The following is an 18,512-nucleotide window of genomic DNA, read 5'->3' as shown; positions in this document are numbered from 1 at the left end:
GCGGGCGGAACGCGACTCTCACATCAGCGAGAACGCTGACTGTCGCATTACCTCTCAACTTCTCATCCTGAATGTAGCTCATCTTAAGCCTGTGCTGATTGTGGACTGAAAGGGCAAGGCGGCTGCATCCTGTTGGAGATCATCTCAGGCGCACGGGCATGACACGCGCATGAAGGGCAACTGCGAGACTTGGCCGCTTTCGACCGTCCGAGCCCTCGCGAAAGCGAGAGTGCAGTGGCTTCGCCAAGAATGGCAGCGTTTCAAGACGAACAGAGTGCCGAGCAGCTGATTGACAGATGCTTCGACAAGTGGGAGGTCGGGGCGACCGATGACGAGGACAAGTGGGACGGAGCTGGACAATCCGAGATGTAAGTGCTTTGACGGCCGTTACCTTTCATCTTTGTCCGAAAGGCTCACATCTTCCATTCTGCTTCAGCTACAGTGCCCTACACCCTGGACTTGGTCGGCACGAGCTGCTGATTGGTCTTTGTGCCCTCCTTCGTCAACATGTGCATCTCTGCAAGCGTGGTGACGAGGAGATCGCAGAGCTCATCGAACACTGCTCGGCTCGCGCAGTGCCAGCCGATCCGGGGGCCGGCTCGGAGCGTTCTGACGATGCCTCTGAATCGGACGGTACCATATCCAAGGGTAACGCCGGAGGAAGGTACATGACGTGGCAGCAATCCAGCATCATCGATGCCTTCTGGCTGATAGATGAAGAGATTCTGGCGTACACTGAGCGCGAACACATGATGATTCTGCCAGGTGCGGGCAGCACGCACGTCATGGCCGGAAGATACAAGCTGGCAGGAGTTTTGCAAATCTTACTGGTGAGCTCTTTTGGTGGAGGAAACGAAGGAAAGTGCTCAACTGCCCTAACCCATTCATTTTGTCCAGGAGCGAGAGGTCGTACCGCGAATCGAAGGAGCGGCAAGGCTAGACGACGAGCTTCTTCAAGCTGCGAAGCTCATCGACAATGCCATGGATTTCAAGCGAAAGGAGGCGCGGGTAAAGACAAACATTCTCTACCGTCAGCAAAAGTTCAACTTGCTCCGAGAAGAAAATGAAGGCTTCTCTAAAGCCCTGGAAGTCATTCTGGGCGGCATGGGGCCTCCGGTCACCGCTTCGATCGAGCAAAGCTCGGGCAAAGTGCTTGTGCACGAGCAAGAGCGAGAGCCGATACGCAAAAAGAGGGCTGCCAAGATATGGAGGAATCTGCTAGCACTCATTGGCTATTTTGATCTGGAGCCCAATCGTGTCTTGGATCTGATTCTCGATCTCTTCATCACCAACGTCAACCGGCACTACCCGTTCTTTCTTTCACTGATCGCAGCGAGCCAATGGGGCTCAGCCAAGGGGAAGGAGCGGGCTTCGAGTGACGAGTGTATGAACGACAGCGCGGACGACCTAGGCCAGGTAAAATGGCTGGAAGAGGAGAAGGGAAATTATGTCTGCGCGCAGATTATGGGGTTCAAGCTCAAGTACTACATGAAGGAAGACGTCCGAGAAGATGCCCCCCTGGAGGTCCATGTTACCATGGCTTTGCTCATCCGCCATGGGTTCATTAAGACCACCGCCATCCTCAATCATATCTTGAACAAGGATGCAATGTGCGTGGCACATGATGCGTACAAGAAGTCACTGAGCGAAATGGCCTCGGCAGCATCCGCCAACGCCCTCACTATGTCTGCACCCCTCGTTGACGATGATGCTGGCAACCGTGTGACTGCCAAGAATGAAGAGGAAAAAAAGGGACCTCTCAAGACGCTCCAGATTGTTGGCGCCATCCGAGCCTTCTTGTCTCTGGGCATGCTGCAGCATGCCACACTCTTGCTTGCGAAATGGCCATGGATCTTGACGGCGCATGAGGATGTCGCCATCCTCTTTTGTCGTCTTCTCCGACCGGTCGTTCGGAGGGTGTACAACACGATGGCCGTCTCAGCTGCAAGTGAGGAGCAGCCCATCTCCGCGGAAGGCAACTACGCTCTCGTCGCTCCGCGCAAGTGGGACACAAAGAAGGGGGCGCTCTTGCCTCCGCCTCCACCGACAGCTGAGATCGTCTTTGTGGCACCGCCGCCACCGGATACTGTTGCCAAGCGCTTCAGCTTCTTTTACAGTGACTGGCACACCCAACTTCCAACGCCCTCTACTGCTGAGCAATTCCTGCAAACGGTCTACCCTCTGTTGAAGATGCTAGGCTACAATCTCTATGTGGATCCGTTACTCTTTTCACAAATCTGCCGGATCACAGGCGCGGGATTCACAGCATGTCCTGGATTCGACGAGCACGGCCGCAACCAATGGCTGGACATCGTTCGTGGCAACTTGCTTGGTGCATGCTCGCTTTCGGATCCGAACACTGCTATCCTTTCTGAACTGTGGACTGTCTTCAAGACACTCAATTATGAGGCACGGTTTAAGCTCTATGGCGAATGGAAATCGCTGTACATGAAGCCCGAGCTGAAACACTGCAAGACCAGGACCGAAAAGGAGGCCAAAGGGGTGCTCAAGCGCGTCTCCTCAGATCCAAAGGCTCAGCGTCTGATTGGTCGGAAGCTGGCCAAAGCGGCTCATTCGAATCCGATCATCTTTTTCGCCGTCGCCTTAAATCAAGTCCAATCTTACGAAAACATGATCGGACCAATCGTTGAAGCGGCACGAAGCTTGACTGCGCTCGAATTTGACATCTTCACTTGGTCACTTCTTGATTCTCTGTCGGCGGAAAAGCAACGCATGAAGAATGACGGCACGAATCTTGCCGGCTGGCTTAAGAGTCTTGCTGCGTTTGCGGGGGCACTTTACAAGCGTTACTCGCTCATGGACTGCGGTCCTGTCCTTCAATATATCGTCAACCAGCTGCATGAGAACAATGCGAATGACCTCATCGTCATGCGCGAACTGATTCTCAAGTTGTCTGGCATCGAGCCGCTCGCCAACCCTTCGGACCGGCAGGTCGAGGCGTCTGCAGGCGGAGACGCGCTCAAGCGGGAAGCGACGATGGCGAACGATGGGGGCCACGGCACGCAAGCTCGTGCGCTCTATCAAAAGAACGGCGAGCGGCTGCTGGGTATGGTCCGTGCCAGTGGGATGATGCTTCCCCTTCTTATCCTCATCGCGCAACAACAAGATGCGTGTATTCACCTCGTCGCCGACGAAGAAGCACACCTCAAATTCCTCGGCCAGCTGTTCGACACCTGCTCGGAGGTCCTCTTCCAATACGTTGAATTTCTCAATAGTTTTCTCGACGCTCCAACGTACGCCTCAACCATTCCAGGCCTGCAGGCTCTTGTTGAGCGTTTCAAGATTCGTCCAGCCATCGCATTCCACATCGCTCGGCCAGAGCTCACACGCCTGATGAGCAAGGCGGAGCACAAAGCGCGATCGGAGCGCCTTCGCAAGCTGGCTGCTGACACTAAGGCCAAGGTTGCAGCTGCGGCTGCAGCTGCTGAGTGTGCGAAAGGACAGGAAGCGAACATCGCTTCTCAGCCGGACGCGGCGGAAGGCGTAGATGGCACAGAAGGCAAAGAGGATGCGGAAACAAAGGTGGCGGAGATTTCCAACACCGTCGACGGCGCCCAAGAGACTCAGCAGAATGGCGATGCTTCCATGCAGGACGCTGTGTCTAATGGAACCGCTGTGGAACGAGCAGGGGCTATATCAGAGTCAACCACAATTCCGGAGAAGTGTGAGGAGGCGGAACCGGTGGAGCCGTGGTGGCAGGATGTGCTGTCTTCTGTGGAGGCTGCAGCGCTATCCTTCTTACCTGAGGACTTCACCTCAGTCGCCAGCGCTGGCTTCTATGCTACGTTCTGGCAACTTAGCCTTTCGGACATTGAGGTTCCGGTGCAAAGATACAAACAGGAGAAGAACGCTATACTCGCTGTCTACGCGAACGCCCCATCCGACCGCCAGGGCGAGCAGACCAAGAGGCGGCTGGCAGAGGCGTCCAACACTCTTGAAGCTGAGCAAAAAGCGCAGGAAGAAAGAGCGAAAGGGACAAAGCTTCGGCTTGAGGCAGAAAGGAAGACATGGTTTGTGCAGGGGAGCTTGCAGGACGACCTTGCCTGGGCGGTATTGCAGCATTGCATCTTGCCCCGCTCGCTCCTCTCACCGGCCGATGCCATCTTCAGTGCCAAGTTTATCCGTCTTTTGCATTTATATGGCGCCGATAATCTGTCAACCATCACTCTTTACAACAAGGTATGTGTTTACAACCCATGGCATGCTTTAGATGTACGCTGACGAAACATGACATAGCTCTTCGAGTACGTGCGACCAACGCTGTTTATGACGACGGAGAACGAAGCGCGAAATTACTGTAAGTTCAGCCTAGCTCCTCCGCTATGAGTCTTTGGCTTATTTCCTCGTATCCATCTAGCTCGCTTTTTGCAAATCATCTTGGCCGACCTGGAAAGATGGAGGAAAGATGCGACAGCTTACTCAAACGAGGCCGTTCCATCCCATCTACATGGCTTCGATACGGTGTCGGAGGATGGCACTTCGACCAAGCTCGAGCACGTCGATTTTCTCAAGGTTTATGCAGAATGGCATCAATCCTTGTTCGACGTAAGTGTTTTGTCGGCAGGCAAACTCCTGTTCGTTTCGTCCTGATTCTTTTGTTATGCAACTCCAGGCTTTCTCCTTTTGCATCGAATCTCGAGAGTACATGCGTTTCCGCAATACCATCGTGGTCATGACGCGAGTTGCAGAGCTTTTCCCAATTTTAGGCGACCATGGTTCCAAGCTCGTCGTGAAGGTCGAAGGAGCTGCCATGGAGGAGGCACGCGAGGACCTCAAGATCTTACTTCAGGGGCTTCTGGCAGTGTTGAAGAAACACGAGAAGCGATGGCTTGCGAACATCAAGGGTGGACATTGGGAGCCTAAGCAAAAGCTGCCGCCCAAGCTGCCGGCTACAAAAAATTCCTCCGCGGCGACAAAATCGTTGCGTCCCGGCAACGAGCCTGCGCCTTCAGCAAATGCTCAAAGGGAGTCTTCGATTGCAGCGAATGTGGACGTCAACGGGAATGTATCCGCCGATGCAACACCGCCTTCAGAACCGATGAGAAGCACGTCGATCCGAGGAGTTGCGGCTGCCCGGCGCGACCAAGAAGAACGTACTGCAGCTGAACAGAAGGCCGTATCGCAGGCGCCCGCACCCGGCGAATCAAGCGCCGACGCCGCGACTGCGCGCGATGCTGCGCTTGCAAGTATGCGCAACGGGCGTGCAGCATCGTCTGCTTCAGGCAGACCAGGAACGCCTGGCAGAACAAATCCTGCGGAAACGCCGCGCAACCTTTTGAGCACTGAGATACCGATCCGACGCGAGACCAGTGAAGAGCCTCCTGCTGGACCATCGGCCGCGACTCTTGCAACCCCGCACCAGCCGGCAGCTGAAGAAGCGCGAAACTGGAAACCTAGCCGCGAGTCCAGGGCAGCATCTCCGGCTACTGTGCCCGTACGTTTGACCCGGGATAGACGGGGAGCCGACGCACTCTCAATTCGGGCAAGAGATCGTGACCGGCGTGATGAGGAGCGTGACCAGAACCGCAGAAGCGATATGGAAAAAACTCGAGACAGAGAGGCTGACGAACCGAGTCGTGACATGAAGAAGGAGGCCGAGCCTGCCTCCGACACGATACGGCGCTGGGGTCGAAACGATTCGACTTTGTCTAGAGGTCCGCGGCACAGCGCGGGGTCGAATGCAGTGGAACCGCCAAGAATCGAAAGAAGCCGCGGGCATGATACGCAAGGCCCTTCTTCAAGGGATGGCCGTCGTGGCAGCAGGCAAGCCTCGCCTGGTGACACTGCGCGTGACAATGTCTCCATTCCGACTGGCCCTGCTGCAGACCGCCGGCCTTCAGGAAGAGCTGCTCAGCCAGGTGTAGCTGATCCGTCTGCAAACTCACCTTCTGGACGCAAGCGGGGAAGGGTGGAAGAGCCCAGCGCACTTGCTGTTCGACTAGGCTCTCAACCCACGGGCACACCCAGCAATGACCCTTCAGATCCCAAACGGCCAAGACTCGGAGATTCTCCGAGAGAGGCCAAAGGCAGGAACGGCACCAGGGCCGATGCTGATACGGACAGCGGTAAGCGTCCGAGCAGTTCTGCTCGGGATTCACGAGACGGGCAAGGTGGAACGCACAAAGGGCGCGGTGCAAATCTTGCTGATCCAGTTGGTTCTACACAAGATTCTGGGTGGGAAGGCAGACGCATCAAGAAGGAAGAGGACGGCACGCGAGAACAGAGGGCAGCGTGGGAGGGTGTCAGGGCCAAGAGGGAGAGTGCAAGGGAAAGGGAGCGTGCAGCAGAGCTTGAAGCCGACCATAGCAGGGACCGTCACCGGGGTGACGATCGCCGTCGAGGTGACCGCGATCAACGCGACAGCGCTCGAGAGGATCGCGACTTGTTCACTGAGCCATCCAGGCCTATCGATCGTGATCGTGCACAACGTGAGGCAGACCGATCTGGCCGTGAACGCGAACGCGACCGTGACTACCCACGCGGTGGCGGCCATGCGAGCACTACGCGCGGCGGCGACCGAGCCCGCATGAGTGACGCGGAACGGGATGCAGGTCGACCCTCGCACACTGACCGTTTAATCGACCTTCAACTTGAAAGCACAAGCGCGAGCCTCTCGGAAGACTCTAGAGGCGAAAGCGGAAGGAGCAGCGGGCGCCGCAGGAAGCGTGAAGGACGCGAGGGAGGGCGGCGGGACAGGTCGGACAGGCGCTCTGGCGCTGTCGAATGAACATCTACTGAGGGTACGTGCAAAACATACGTTGTGCCTTTCTATGTATTTCATACAGTCCAAAGTCGAAGCGTGACGGCTGCACAATGTCAGCCATCCATCTTCTCTGCTCCTTCATCCTGAAAGCCCCAGATCGTCTGGATTCCAGCCCAAATCGTATGCTGCTGCAAGCTCGCCTTCAAGGTCAGTGTCGACATTTTGCGTATCCTCTTTGGCGTCTCGTTCTTTTCCTTCTTGCGCATCCACGATGTGTTTGCGCAGCTCTAGGATTTTATCGACATGCAGCGTCGCTTTCTTGCCCCACTGCCCTCCGGTCTCTGGCCGAAACTCGGTGTAGAGGGAATATGCGAGGACGTGCAGCTTGTCGGCGTTCAAATGCGGGCCGGCGTCCGCGTCTGCGCTGGATTCATCAGCTGGGCCTGGGGGGGCAATGGTTTCTGCCTCTTCCTCTATTTCAGACTGGGGCTTTGCCGGATCCCCTGGCTTCACTTCGAGATACGAATCGGCGAGCAGGTTCAAGGCGCCCATGACGATTGGAAGCGTTTGGTACATCGAGTTACGGAGATAATTCCAGGCCTGCCGAGAGTATTTCGTCGGTGTTTGTAAGCGTCGCGGTTCATATTTCGCTTTGCTTGGCGACTGCTTAAATTGTGAAGCACACACACCTTGTCAGGCCCAACCACCTCGCCCTTGCTGATACCGCGATAAGCACCATTCTGCAGCTGCATGACGGGTATACGCAGGCCCATCAGCTCAAAATGCGGTTGGTTCGTTCCAACGCGCTGCGATTCTTTCTCTTTGGCTGCAGAGGCCGGTAGCACGCCAATTGATACTCCGCGAGCGGTCGAGGTGGCGTTGACATAGCAATGGGCTGTGCACGAACAGAAGAGGTTGTCAAGGTAAGGCGCGAAGTGTGTAAGGGAGGTCGATACCAGACAAAGCAACATGGGCCACCCACCTAAGCTGAGGGCTTCATCCGTCTGAAACCCAAGCTTTTCTAGAATTACAGTCGCCCATGCCGTCATGACCGGTGCGCGGTTGACCAGGACATATTTTCCCCTTAGCCACGGCTCTTCGAGCACCTCGTTGAACTGATACTCGAACAGTTCGCCGGACGAGTCGCCTGCGTCAGCACCAGCTTTGGCATAACCTGAGGCAGTAGATGAGGATGGAGGCACGTCGCCCCAGTCTTTCCCAATCGAGCTCGGAGTGAACTGTAGGCGTTGTCGCTTATTTGGAGACGAGGCGCCAACGCCACCGGTTGCATTCCCACTATCCTCCGCACCAAAACTGCCGGCGGCAGCGCCCGCTCTCGAAGCTCCCTTCGCACCACTTGCGCGCTTGATGCCTCGTCTCTGGGGTACTGCTTCGGCACCTTTGATGGCTCTGAGCGTCTTGGCGCGCATCTCTTCTCCTTCGATGCCTAGCTCTTGCAGGATGATCATGCTGAGCTGTGCTAGTTTCGTCGTCCTATTGTAGCCCTTGCTGAAGAGCTTGCCAGCGACGGGCATTGCTTCACGCATGGTGAGCAACGATGTGGGCGATGATGTCGACGTTTGGAACTGTGTAAATTGCTCACTTTGATAGTTCGAATTGATGGTCGACGCGGGCGTCGTGAGGAGCTTGAGTAGCTCGTGGAGCGTCAAGGACTTTGGCGGGGGCGGGGATTCCTTTTTGCGATGGTCCACGGCGTCGTAGTCATCTTCGTAACCGTTGGACGGAACCGCTTTCGCCTTTCCCTTAGGGTCAGGCAATGGCTCATCGAATGGATCCTTGTAGACCTGCCGATGCCGAAATTGCTTGTTGCCAGCGGGGTTCTGTTTCGCGAAGCTCGACGGTGTCCGACTGGCCGTACGAGCGGCCTCGAAGAGCTTGGACGCGCGCTCAGACGTGCTTGCCTCGGACGGCGTGCTTTGCTCCTTTGGCCTCTCTCGCCAAGCGTTTTCCCTCCAAGACATGGCCGGTCTTTGACTGATACACTCTCCCCTTTCTTTCACGCTTTTAGAAGTTGTGCTCCGGTATTTCTGTTGGCATTGCAAGTTAACGAAAGGTTATTTGCATAGCTTGTATCCCAGACTCCCAGTTTCGTCTCGTTTGATCACTGATGTCATTGGCAGCCGCGAGGTATGGGTTGGGTTAGGGTTATGGGCGAGGATCAGCTGAAATATGTGTTAGGGTTACGCGACGCGACACGAAGAAAACTTGACGTGTCGCGACAGGCTGACGCGACACGTCGCTCAGCACACATACCTCGTCCCTAGCACTGCAATGCATATATATATATATGCACATCCGCTGCACATTCATCCGTCAGACACATGCTGCCCAATGGACTATACCATCCAGTGCAGAGGCGATTCCGTTCAAGCAGCTTAGAAGCAGAGAACTCTCTGATACTGCCGGGAGAACGCACCCTAGGCGTGTCGCCAAGTGATCCGCTGGAGGAGCAGCCCGAGCGACACCACGCCATCGATTGACGCTATACGCGGCTGCGAAGCACATATCAACCCATCTTCTCTATCTTGCTGGCCCGCCCACATGCCTGCGTCGGCCAAAAGCCGTACTGATGTGTCGCCGGGCATACCTGCGGCCATTTCCGTCATGAGTTCTGCAACGACACCCGCGTTGGTTACGAGTGCATCAGCACCCGTCCCTGCAGTTGCTGCTCCACCCATCTCCATTATCTTGCGTGGGCCTTCCACTACTTCACGCACATTCTTCACCGCCTTGCCTCCTACCCTGGAAGTGAGCTCTGGGAGGATAGACTGTACGGTTAGGTGCGACACGAAGCTGACTGTTGTAACTGTTTCTTGCATCATTCTTTCTTTTGCCAGGATCTGCTGGCCAAAGCGCGCAAGCTATTCAACATTCCAACCTCTCACACGCCATATATCACACTGGGCTCAGATGAACGCGCCATCATCCTGGAAGACTCTATGCCTTTTTTGCGGGACCGTGAGCTGCTCATCACAAGGTGGAACCTCGAAAGCCCAAGCAACAAGGGCTCGCGGCCTGCTTCTTCGTCGAGCGCGTCAACGGGGACGCCTCTCGCTGCTTTAAATTGTGGCAGCACCAGGAAAGTCAGATTCTGCGAAACTGCCGTGGAGGAGGAGGACAAGAAGAAGAAAGAAGCGGCGCAGGGCAATGGCACTGCTAGTCCCAGCGCCGGCGTGTCTGCTGCTGAGTCCTCGTACTTTGACTCTGTGTCTTCATCACAAAGGTCGGCCAGCAGCAACGGCAGCAGTTCACCCAAACAAACCAAAGAAAGTGCCAGCGGGGGCATCGGCGGTAGCATTACGACTAGCGTTGCCAGTGCCAGCTCGCCCGTGAGCAAAGGCATGCTGTACGATCGAAACAGTGCTCCTTCGTCCTCCGCTTCGATGCGAGCAGGCACAAATTCCAGCGCCAACTCCATTTCACTAAGCACATCTCTATCGCCTTCTCACAAGTCGTTCGATACCCCGATTTCCGCCCCAACTGCTTCCCCAGCTGCCGACCCAGTAGCGACATTGCCAGCCGCCCTTGCACAAGCTCAAGCATCGGCGCCAGTGCACGTACAACCGACGCTGCCCTTAGCTACGATGGCACCCGGCTCTATCGGCAGCAGCGCGATGGCGCGCGCGGCGCATGCGCAACGCGTCTTGCAGAAAGCAAAGGAGCGCATCCTCCGGGAGGACGCAGAAGCGCAGCTGAAGGAGGAGCTAGAGCGTGAAGCAGAAAGGGAGCAAGTGGCTCAACAGGAGCGTCAGCGTGAAGCAGAGCACGCACATCACCGCCAGCTTGAGCTTGAGGAGAAGCGTGAGCGCGAGCGCCAAGCAGTGCGCGAACGCGAAGCGGAACACGAGCGAGAGCGCAAGAGAGAAGAAGCGGAGGAGGCTGAGAGAGCGTGTCTCCAGGCAGAGGAGAGAGAGCGTGCGCACAAGGAGGAAGAGGGGAAGCGCGAGCGACTTGCACAAGAACGGCAGGAATATGCCGCACAGCGCCAGCAGCAACTGCAACGCGAGCGCGAACAACAAGAGCAAGAATGCGCACGCTTGGAAGAGCAGCGCAGGCTCGAGGAGAACAAAAAGCAGCATATCATGGCGGCGGCCCGAGAACGAGCACGTGCTCGGGAGCGGGAGCGCCAGCGTGTCAACGAAGAGAAGGTCGAGAAGGCCGAGCGCGAGCGTGAAGAACAGCTCAAGCAGGAGGCACAAGCGCAGCGTGAGCGGGCGGCGCATCTCGAGCGTGAGCAGCAACAGGAACAGCCACAGCCGCAAGAGCAGGACCAGCAGATGAAGCAAGCAGCTCCAACGGTAGATTTGCGACTTTCCAACCGCTCAAGGCGTCTCTCTACCGCTGCTGCTCTGGACAAGGATATTGAACCCGAAGCCGATGTAGAGCCCGCGTCTTCCAGCACTGCCGTTGAGGACGCGTCGCCCTCGCCGCCGCCGCTCAAGACGCGTACCGGACGAAAACAGCAGCACCAGCAGCATCGACAGGAGCAGGACCAAAAGCATCAGCAGAACAGATCATCGGCACGGAGGAAGCAGGAGCTTATTTCACCGGAGATGCACTGCGATATCATCCCTGCGTCTGATGACACGCTGCACGAGCAGGAGGAAGAGATGGAGGCAGAAAAGGCAGCGCTCAAGTCGGCTACAAGCAAGCCATCTCGACGTACGCGCCGCAGGAAGGTTGATGAGTATTTCCGCAGCTCTCCGCAGACTGCAATCGTGCTGTCTTCGTCGCCGATTGTTGCTCCTCTCCAGCTGCCACTTGTCAAAGGCAGCGATGATGTTCAGGACGAAAATGAGGACATGGAGGACGCGGACCTTGCCCTGCGGCCGACTTCGCCATTGCTTCAGAAGCAAAGGCAGATGCATCCGCATGAACAAGCGCAAACACAGTTACATGCAGCAGCACAAATGCAACTTGTCATCGACATTGAAGATGCCGACGAGATGGCGGTCGCAGAGGCGCTGTCCAATCAGAGCCAGTCGTCGTCTGACATGCAGCCCAGCCCATCTCCCACCAAGCGCAGCCACGACAGTACGGGGATATGGCAGGCTCGCAAGCGCCCAGCGCTCATGGGCCGCCAGGCTCCGGTTGCCGCGTTGCAGGACGAACAAATTTCGGCCAAAGACTCTGAAGTGCGGGAACAGAAGGACGAGCACGAGCAGACTCATGCTAATGAGATTAAGAAAAGTCCGATTGAAGCGGCGCGAAGAGCGTATGAGTTAGCGCGACAGGTCCTTGAAGCGATACGCGTTCATCCCAGCAATACTGGACCACGCAAAGCTCTCTCTGGTGTCGGCGCTGTGCACCTCAGTGACATCTTGAAGAAAATCAGCACACGTGCATATGACGATGATGCGACAGAAGACGAAGCTGCGACAGGCGCATATATGATACAACGCTTACAGATAGATCTCAAGCACATGTTCAGCGCTGCGAAAGCATTCCATGGCCCGCGCTCCTCCCTAGTGGACGGCTGCGAGATTTTGGAGACCTTTGCCTCTGTGTATATCGACGAGATCCTGAGGAAGCTGCGGCGCGAAGCTGCAGCCGCCTCCAGTACCGCCATCTGCGAGCGTGCGCAGGCCAACCAGACGACCTGGGGAGACTTGATCAAGAGTGAGGACGGTGCTGCGCAAATGCTATCCATTGTTCCCTTGGGCTGACAACGTGTCCCTGCTACAGACGCCGCACCGACCTTCCCATCCTTCCCCCCTTACATCGGCAAAATTTCGAAGCCACTGCCACGAGGTGGTGCACGCGGGCGGGAGCTCGACCGTGCGGCTCCCAGCTCGTCAATTGCTGCCTCTCCGGTGGATACCTTGCGCAATTCGAGCTCGAGCGAGCATCAGAGCGGAGCAGGCAAGTCGTTCTGGGACTTGATGCCGAAGGCTGCCCCAGGCAGGGTTAAGCGCGGATGATCCGGCGCTGCCCAGCCGCCAGGGCGGGCCTTTGACGATTCGACTTATAGCATCGTCTAGCGTGAGCCATCTATTATGAAAGCAAGACTGCGAAAAAACAACAAGTTGTATTCTAAACAAGCAATTCGGGTTCTCATAAACTCCCTTCCCGGTGACGTCCATATCTACCGCGCAGGTCGACTCATCAACAAGTTGACTTGCAGGCTGCAGGAGAGCCGAACCTCATGCGCCCTTTTGTACGGAGAAAAGGCTTCTCACGCCGTGAGAAATCCGCATGTTGAATTCATATGACTTGAAGCGCAGTGCTACTTATACCAACGTGAGGCAAAAAGTGAATTACCTCGGACCTTGACGAGAAGTCAAGGGAACTTGGAATAAGCGGAACTGTAAAAGGTATGCCACCCGTGGGACTCGAACCCACACGTCGTGAGACACCGGGATTCCTGCGCAGTCGCAGAGAAGAACTTAAATCCGACGAGGCTACCATTTCTCCAGGGTGGCCCAAACAAATATGAAAATATGAAATAGTATATGTTTGATTCAAAATCTTTTCGTTCTATTTTCATTTCGATCAATGGATTTTGGACTGTCCGGCATTGGCTTCCGGGTTCCGCTTTTCCACTTCAAATCTGGCGGTTTCTTGATTGTGCACAGGTCTCAGTACAAGACGCATATTAGCGGTGGCATTCTCAATGGCCTCATCCTCAAAGCATGCCTCTAAACGCAATAATGCTAAGCAGCGCCAGCGATAGATCGCTTGCATAGTAGCACAGACCTCGTTACCAGGGAACCGGAACAGTGTTGGCATCATGAGTCGTCCCGAACATCTGGCGCCGCCAGAGCTGTTTTATGGCGACACCGAAGCGGCCAAGTACACTGCAAAGTAAGCGAGTGAGGGTCCGCGGCGATTAGTATATCTGCATGCAAATGCTGATCCTCGCATTTGTCTTTGGCAGCACTCGAATCCAAAAGATTCAGTCAGAAATGACTGAGCGAGCGCTTCAGCTCCTGTGTCTCCCCGAATGGAAGAAGCCTGCACTCCTTCTCGATATTGGCTGCGGCTCGGGCTTGTCAGGCGAAATCTTAACTGAAGAAGGACATGAGTGGGTCGGGCTGGATATTAGCCCCTCCATGCTGGAAGTAGCACTGGAAAGAGATTGCGAAGGGGACCTATTGCTCGCAGACGCTGGACAAGGGTGTGGCTTTCGCGCGGGATCTTTTGATGGTGCTATCAGGTGAGACGTGCGCTCTTCGTCACCAAAGACTGTCCATCATTGCTGACCCCCTTCGATATCTGTTTTGTTAGCATCTCTGTCTTACAATGGCTTTGCAATGCCGACACTACTGCTCATTCACCAGCCGCTCGCCTGTCCACATTTTTCACCTCCCTCTACGCATGCCTTTCGCGCGGCTCTCGTGCTGTCTTTCAATTCTACCCCGAATCAGACGAGCAAGCGAGATTCATTATGTCCTTTGCCACACGTGCTGGCTTTGGCGGTGGTCTCGTTGTCGATTTCCCAAACAGCAAAAAGGCGAAGAAGTTCTACCTTGTGCTTTGGGTCGGCGGAGAGATGGTCGGTCGGAATGGAGAAAGGCAGGCGCAAGAGCTACCGCAAGGTCTCGTGGCTGAGCATGAAGCGCAAGCGGCCGCAGCAGAGCAAGGCGTTGGTATTGGAAGCGTCAAATATGAGGGCAAGAGAGACACAATCAAGATGAGCAAGAAGGCAAAGGCAAAAGCCAAAGCCAATCTCAAAGGTCGAGAATGGATCATGCACAAGAAAGAGCTCAACAAGCGACGAGGGAAAGAGGTGCCGCAAGATTCCAAGTACACTGGTCGCAAGCGCAAGACTGCGTTCTAGTCATTTGCCCTTGGACACCATCTCTGCACGTGTAATAATGTTATACTACCAGCACACTGTATATTACAATTGACGATTGGCTACAACGGCATGGCGACGGCGTCGATGCCAACGCTGCGGCGTGTTCGCACAATGGCGGCCAGCTCCTTTATTGTCTCTTGGAGAATGATGACGTTGTCCAAGATGGCAGACAGTGACGCAGTTTTGCTTCTGGATACCTCATCGTCTCCTCCATTAGTCTGGCCAGGGTAAAATATCTGCGAGTCACCACTTCGGTCCTCGTCGGGGGTGTCAGCCGGACTACCGAACCGCAAGCGCTTGCGTCCGTTGACTGCGGTGGCCGACCAAGGACCTGGCGGAAGCTTTACAGGCTGCATTTCCACTTCGATCGCATCTGTCTTTGCATAGTGAAGTGCAAAGGGAACCGCTTTTTCGATATTGGCTTCTTTGTCTTCAGCAAGTGTGGACGCAGTGCCTTTCGAACGTGCACCGCTGCCTGCAAACCAGCGCATGAATCCCTCGCGTGGCTTCGTCGGCGCCACCTCAGGTTCTTCAGCAACTTTGACCGACTCTGCGGACGAGTGGGATCGCGTCACTTTCACACCCTTACGCTGTTTGTTATCCGAGCTTAGCCGCTTCATAGCGCCCGTAAACTGCTGCTGGTCCACAATCTGGTCATCCGAGCTGACCTTCATTGCCCGCGGGGAAGCTAGATTGACTTCGTCATCCTGTTCAACTGCAATGGCGTCTTGCAGGTTGTCCACAAAGTTGAGCCCAAGGCGGCGTTCTGACAGGAGAGAGTCGAACTCGGGAATTGAATTGCGTATCCCATCGACCTGCTGGGCGAGCCCATAAAGCACGAATAGGACGATTGGTAAAGAAGATTGGTGTGTCGGTGCGGCATCTTTATTCAATGCACCGGGCGAAAAGACGAGCCAACCTTCGATGGCGCGCAACGGGCACAGGCTCAATGCTCCGAGCAGACCAGTGAGAGCGACGTTGACTTCTGGCGATTGTGTGAAGAAACCTGCCAAGCTCTGTATGAGCGTGCGGTAGAAGCGGTCTGCAGGCTTGATGTGATGTCGAAGGCTATCGAGCATATGTGCAAGGCTGTCGCCTGCCGATGAAAGCAGATGATCACCGGCGTATGTCTGCATACCAAAGGCAAATAAACTATCACGCCCGAGTGCATCCTCGACATCTAACAAGCATTGCTCAAAGCCGAAGGAAGAATTGGAAGCTGCAGAGCCCGCAATCGACTCGATTAGAGCGAAGAAAATGCGCATCTCGACGAAGTGCTGATCCAGCGACACCGGCATGATTGATCTGCTCAGCTCAGCACTTTGCCACTCTGAGGCAAGGTTGGCATCGTCAAGAGGCTCCCTCGCGCTGGACTGCCTTGCATGTGGCCTCTTCGACCTGGAACGCGCGAGGAAAGCGGTAGCGTTCACATCGAAATCAGGCACGGTCAAGTGCTTGATCGCGAAGCGCCCGTGCCGCTCAAATAGCGTTGTAGCCAGCCGCAATGCGGCAGTCCGAGCATCCTGCTGGGTCGATGGAGTAATGTGGCCTAAGATGAGGTCCTTGAGGGTGTATCGCCCAAAAGCATCGGTGAAGTATGAAGTGCGTCGCTGGCCATTCTGCTGATGCTGCCCTTCCACCGCCAGAAGCGCAACGCTTTTGCGCCTCCTGACCTTGTCTTCTTGCTTCAAGTTGCTTGGAGATGCATCGTCTGCTGCAAGATAGCCAATGATAACATTGGCCAGTGGGCTTGAATCTTCAATGGACAGCAATATCGCTTCGACATAGCTCATAACCGCTACGGCGCTCCAGTCTGCATCGCTGCATTCGAGCATTGATGGGTAGAGAATGTTTTGTAAAAAAAAATGCCGAATCGCATTTGCCAACGCATCCGCGATATTTTCGCCGATCTCCGTGCGCTGTTGAGCGTTGCCATCGTCCTCGCTGCTCGAACCGGTAACTTCGAGGGTTGCATCGAACACATCTTGCGCGAAATCAAGTAGGTTCTCAAGCACCTTGACCTGGGCTCGTACGAATGGCGAATCGTTGTACTCAATGCCCTGCGCACGGAGCTGCATCGAGAACTCAACCTTCTCTTTTTCACCTTTTGGCCCAGAGCCGATGGACATGCCTAGCGTCTGCGGAGTGCCCTCACCCTCGACACATGTGTCAGATGCCAGCTGAGGCCGTATGGCGAGCTTCGAAGGGAGAAGGCCGTACACTGCGCCTAGGCTGGCGCCAAACACCTCCGCAAAGTCAGACTCCAAGATCATGTGTGCAAGGGCGAGCGTGGGATCGGACCTGTCTCGAGATGCAGACCTTGTAACATCCTCGGAACCTTTCTCCTTAAGCCCCAGAGAGCTCCGACAAGAGGCAGCACTTGCAAATGCACTCTTGCCCATGGCCAGGTTGATACAAAAGAGCGCCCCGGCTCGGGCGACCTCACCAATCTTGCCTTCACGATGAATGAAGCGAAGCAGGTAAGTGAAGATGGGGAAGTCGAATGCCGCCGGTATCTCTTCTTTCGCTGGTACTGACGGAGACTGTGACTGTGCTCGGGCACCATTCTGAGGTGATGTATCGCCCCGCGACGTCTGTCCTGCACGCAATGTTGAAGCGGACGAGTCGGACCCAGCAGGCGAGGGTGGCCGGATGGGAACCTCCTGATTCCGAGCTTCTCCATTGACCCTCTTTGGCTTCAAAAAGATGCTCAAAAGCTCTGGCGCGTTCCGCACTCGGCTGCAGATGTGACAAAGCAAGTCCACCAGATCCTCCTCGTAGTCCTGCCCTTGGACGCCTGCACTCTTCGCAAAGCGTGCAGACGCACGCTCCTCGTCCATCAGCATCCACTCCGCTTCATCCATCAACTCATCCTCATCCTCGTCACCGATGCAGGTGGACATGAGTCTCAGAATAGCTTGGTGCACCGCCTGACGGTAGAGAAAGCGTTCATCGAGAAGAATAGTCAGGTTCGCGAATGCGCGGATCACCTCCTTTTTGATACCGGCAGGTTTGTCGTCTTCACTCAGCTGGACGAGTGTCCCTAAGACTGGCGTAAGCGAAGTAGGAGAGAAGAGAAGTTCAGCTGGGGCCATAAAAGGCCATCGACCGGATCCCGAGCTTCGATGTGAACGAACCATCAGCTCGGAGTACGTATTCCATGCAAGACCCCGTGCTGTCCTCGTCGATACGGTTGTGCTCAAAGACCATGCTGTCCGTCAGGGCTTGTATCCGTTGCGCAAGGTCTGTGCGAGCGATTCCGTAATGTAGCGACCGTTGGTCCGGAGTTTCGAGCCCAAGCTTGTAAGAGGAAACGACGAGATATGAGCGAGTCCGCCTGAGCGCTTTTGGGCACGATCCCGCAGCCCCTGCTCACTTTGATCATCTCCCAATTTCGCATAAAGGTAGACATGGCGTCTTGCTGGCGCTCCCGCCGTTTACCCGCTATCGCTGTTCCCAAGACGCTTCTGGAGCTGCTGGCGAGCCCATATGTGGCGCTGCTGCTGTTGTCGCCGCCGCCGCCAGATGATCGGCTGCGACTTGACTCTGGCTGCCCGCTCATGCGGCGCGCCAGCTTGCTGAAGTAGTCCATCGTTGTGGCAGAATTTTAGGTACGGCAGACTTATGACAGCTGTAAAGCCTATAGGCTGCCGTCCAGTACGCTCCCTTTTTCTAGCTGTGCGCCTTGCTAATGATGGAATCACCTGCCATCCGATCAAAATGGCCATGAGCGCGAATGGCGATCGATTCCAAAGGGAAAGCACCAGCAGGTTGTGAATGGGTGAGTGACGGCCCTGCGATGGTGTTCCGACTTCCGACTGCCGACGTCTCGTGCTCGGTATGAACGGGTGTTGATTTTCGTACCATAAGTTGTTGCTTCTTCGTACCTTGACAAGCCCTTCAACCACGTTCCGCTACACTCTTCCAAGTACGAAACACAACCTGGGCACAAGTTGCTTCGTCTTC

The 18,512-nt window shown here is 55.6% G+C and overlaps 5 protein-coding genes across 5 annotated transcripts; 3 read left to right on the top strand and 2 right to left on the bottom strand.

Annotated features, from left to right (window-relative positions):
- The first annotated feature begins 105 nt into the window (after positions 1-105).
- On the top strand, positions 106-6,834 carry K437DRAFT_258489 (uncharacterized protein). Its single transcript, XM_013386065.1, has 6 exons — positions 106-368; positions 437-830; positions 898-4,200; positions 4,258-4,318; positions 4,379-4,566; positions 4,634-6,834. The coding sequence occupies exons 1-6, from the start codon at positions 250-252 to the stop codon at positions 6,746-6,748; spliced, it is 6,180 nt and encodes a 2,059-aa protein (XP_013241519.1). The 5' UTR covers positions 106-249; the 3' UTR covers positions 6,749-6,834.
- On the bottom strand, positions 6,785-8,754 carry K437DRAFT_258488 (uncharacterized protein). Its single transcript, XM_013386064.1, has 2 exons — positions 7,414-8,754; positions 6,785-7,324 (listed from the first exon to the last, which is right to left on the bottom strand). The coding sequence occupies exons 1-2, from the start codon at positions 8,704-8,706 to the stop codon at positions 6,863-6,865; spliced, it is 1,755 nt and encodes a 584-aa protein (XP_013241518.1). The 5' UTR covers positions 8,707-8,754; the 3' UTR covers positions 6,785-6,862.
- Positions 8,755-9,100: 346 nt separating this feature from the next.
- K437DRAFT_258487 (uncharacterized protein) lies at positions 9,101-12,794 on the top strand. The gene is made up of 2 exons (XM_013386063.1): positions 9,101-9,493; positions 9,583-12,794. The coding sequence occupies exons 1-2, from the start codon at positions 9,287-9,289 to the stop codon at positions 12,409-12,411; spliced, it is 3,036 nt and encodes a 1,011-aa protein (XP_013241517.1). The 5' UTR covers positions 9,101-9,286; the 3' UTR covers positions 12,412-12,794.
- A 587-nt stretch (positions 12,795-13,381) lies between these two features.
- Positions 13,382-14,625, top strand: K437DRAFT_295736 (S-adenosyl-L-methionine-dependent methyltransferase). The gene is made up of 3 exons (XM_013386062.1): positions 13,382-13,549; positions 13,623-13,901; positions 13,973-14,625. Exons 1-3 carry the CDS (start codon positions 13,476-13,478, stop codon positions 14,523-14,525), a joined length of 906 nt encoding a protein of 301 aa, XP_013241516.1. The 5' UTR covers positions 13,382-13,475; the 3' UTR covers positions 14,526-14,625.
- On the bottom strand, positions 14,606-18,269 carry K437DRAFT_295735 (uncharacterized protein; the record flags this gene model as incomplete). Its single annotated transcript, XM_013386061.1, has 3 exons — positions 17,923-18,269; positions 17,684-17,846; positions 14,606-17,595 (listed from the first exon to the last, which is right to left on the bottom strand). The coding sequence occupies exons 1-3, from the start codon at positions 18,136-18,138 to the stop codon at positions 14,606-14,608; spliced, it is 3,369 nt and encodes a 1,122-aa protein (XP_013241515.1). The 5' UTR covers positions 18,139-18,269.
- Between the last annotated feature and the right edge of the window lie 243 nt (positions 18,270-18,512).

This window comes from Tilletiaria anomala (genome assembly GCF_000711695.1).
Source record: "Tilletiaria anomala UBC 951 chromosome Unknown K437scaffold_86, whole genome shotgun sequence".
In the NCBI taxonomy this organism is placed as follows: Eukaryota; Fungi; Basidiomycota; class Exobasidiomycetes; order Georgefischeriales; family Tilletiariaceae; genus Tilletiaria; species Tilletiaria anomala.
This window is presented reverse-complemented; position numbering and strand designations above follow the sequence as displayed.

Excerpts from the sequence above, each read along its gene's own strand:
- K437DRAFT_258488 (XM_013386064.1), bottom strand. The coding sequence starts at position 8,706 with ATGTCTTGGAGGGAAAACGCTTGGCGAGAGAGGCCAAAGGAGCAAAGC. Across the intron at positions 7,325-7,413 it reads AGGTGGTTGGGCCTGACAAG|GCCTGGAATTATCTCCGTAA; the intron begins GTGTGTGTGCTT and ends TACTCTCGGCAG.
- K437DRAFT_295736 (XM_013386062.1), top strand. The coding sequence starts at position 13,476 with ATGAGTCGTCCCGAACATCTGGCGCCGCCAGAGCTGTTTTATGGCGAC. Across the intron at positions 13,550-13,622 it reads GCGGCCAAGTACACTGCAAA|CACTCGAATCCAAAAGATTC; the intron begins GTAAGCGAGTGA and ends TGTCTTTGGCAG. Across the intron at positions 13,902-13,972 it reads TCTTTTGATGGTGCTATCAG|CATCTCTGTCTTACAATGGC; the intron begins GTGAGACGTGCG and ends CTGTTTTGTTAG.
- K437DRAFT_258487 (XM_013386063.1), top strand. The coding sequence starts at position 9,287 with ATGCCTGCGTCGGCCAAAAGCCGTACTGATGTGTCGCCGGGCATACCT. Across the intron at positions 9,494-9,582 it reads CCTTGCCTCCTACCCTGGAA|GATCTGCTGGCCAAAGCGCG; the intron begins GTGAGCTCTGGG and ends TTCTTTTGCCAG.
- K437DRAFT_258489 (XM_013386065.1), top strand. The coding sequence starts at position 250 with ATGGCAGCGTTTCAAGACGAACAGAGTGCCGAGCAGCTGATTGACAGA. Across the intron at positions 831-897 it reads GAGTTTTGCAAATCTTACTG|GAGCGAGAGGTCGTACCGCG; the intron begins GTGAGCTCTTTT and ends CATTTTGTCCAG. Across the intron at positions 4,319-4,378 it reads GAACGAAGCGCGAAATTACT|CTCGCTTTTTGCAAATCATC; the intron begins GTAAGTTCAGCC and ends GTATCCATCTAG.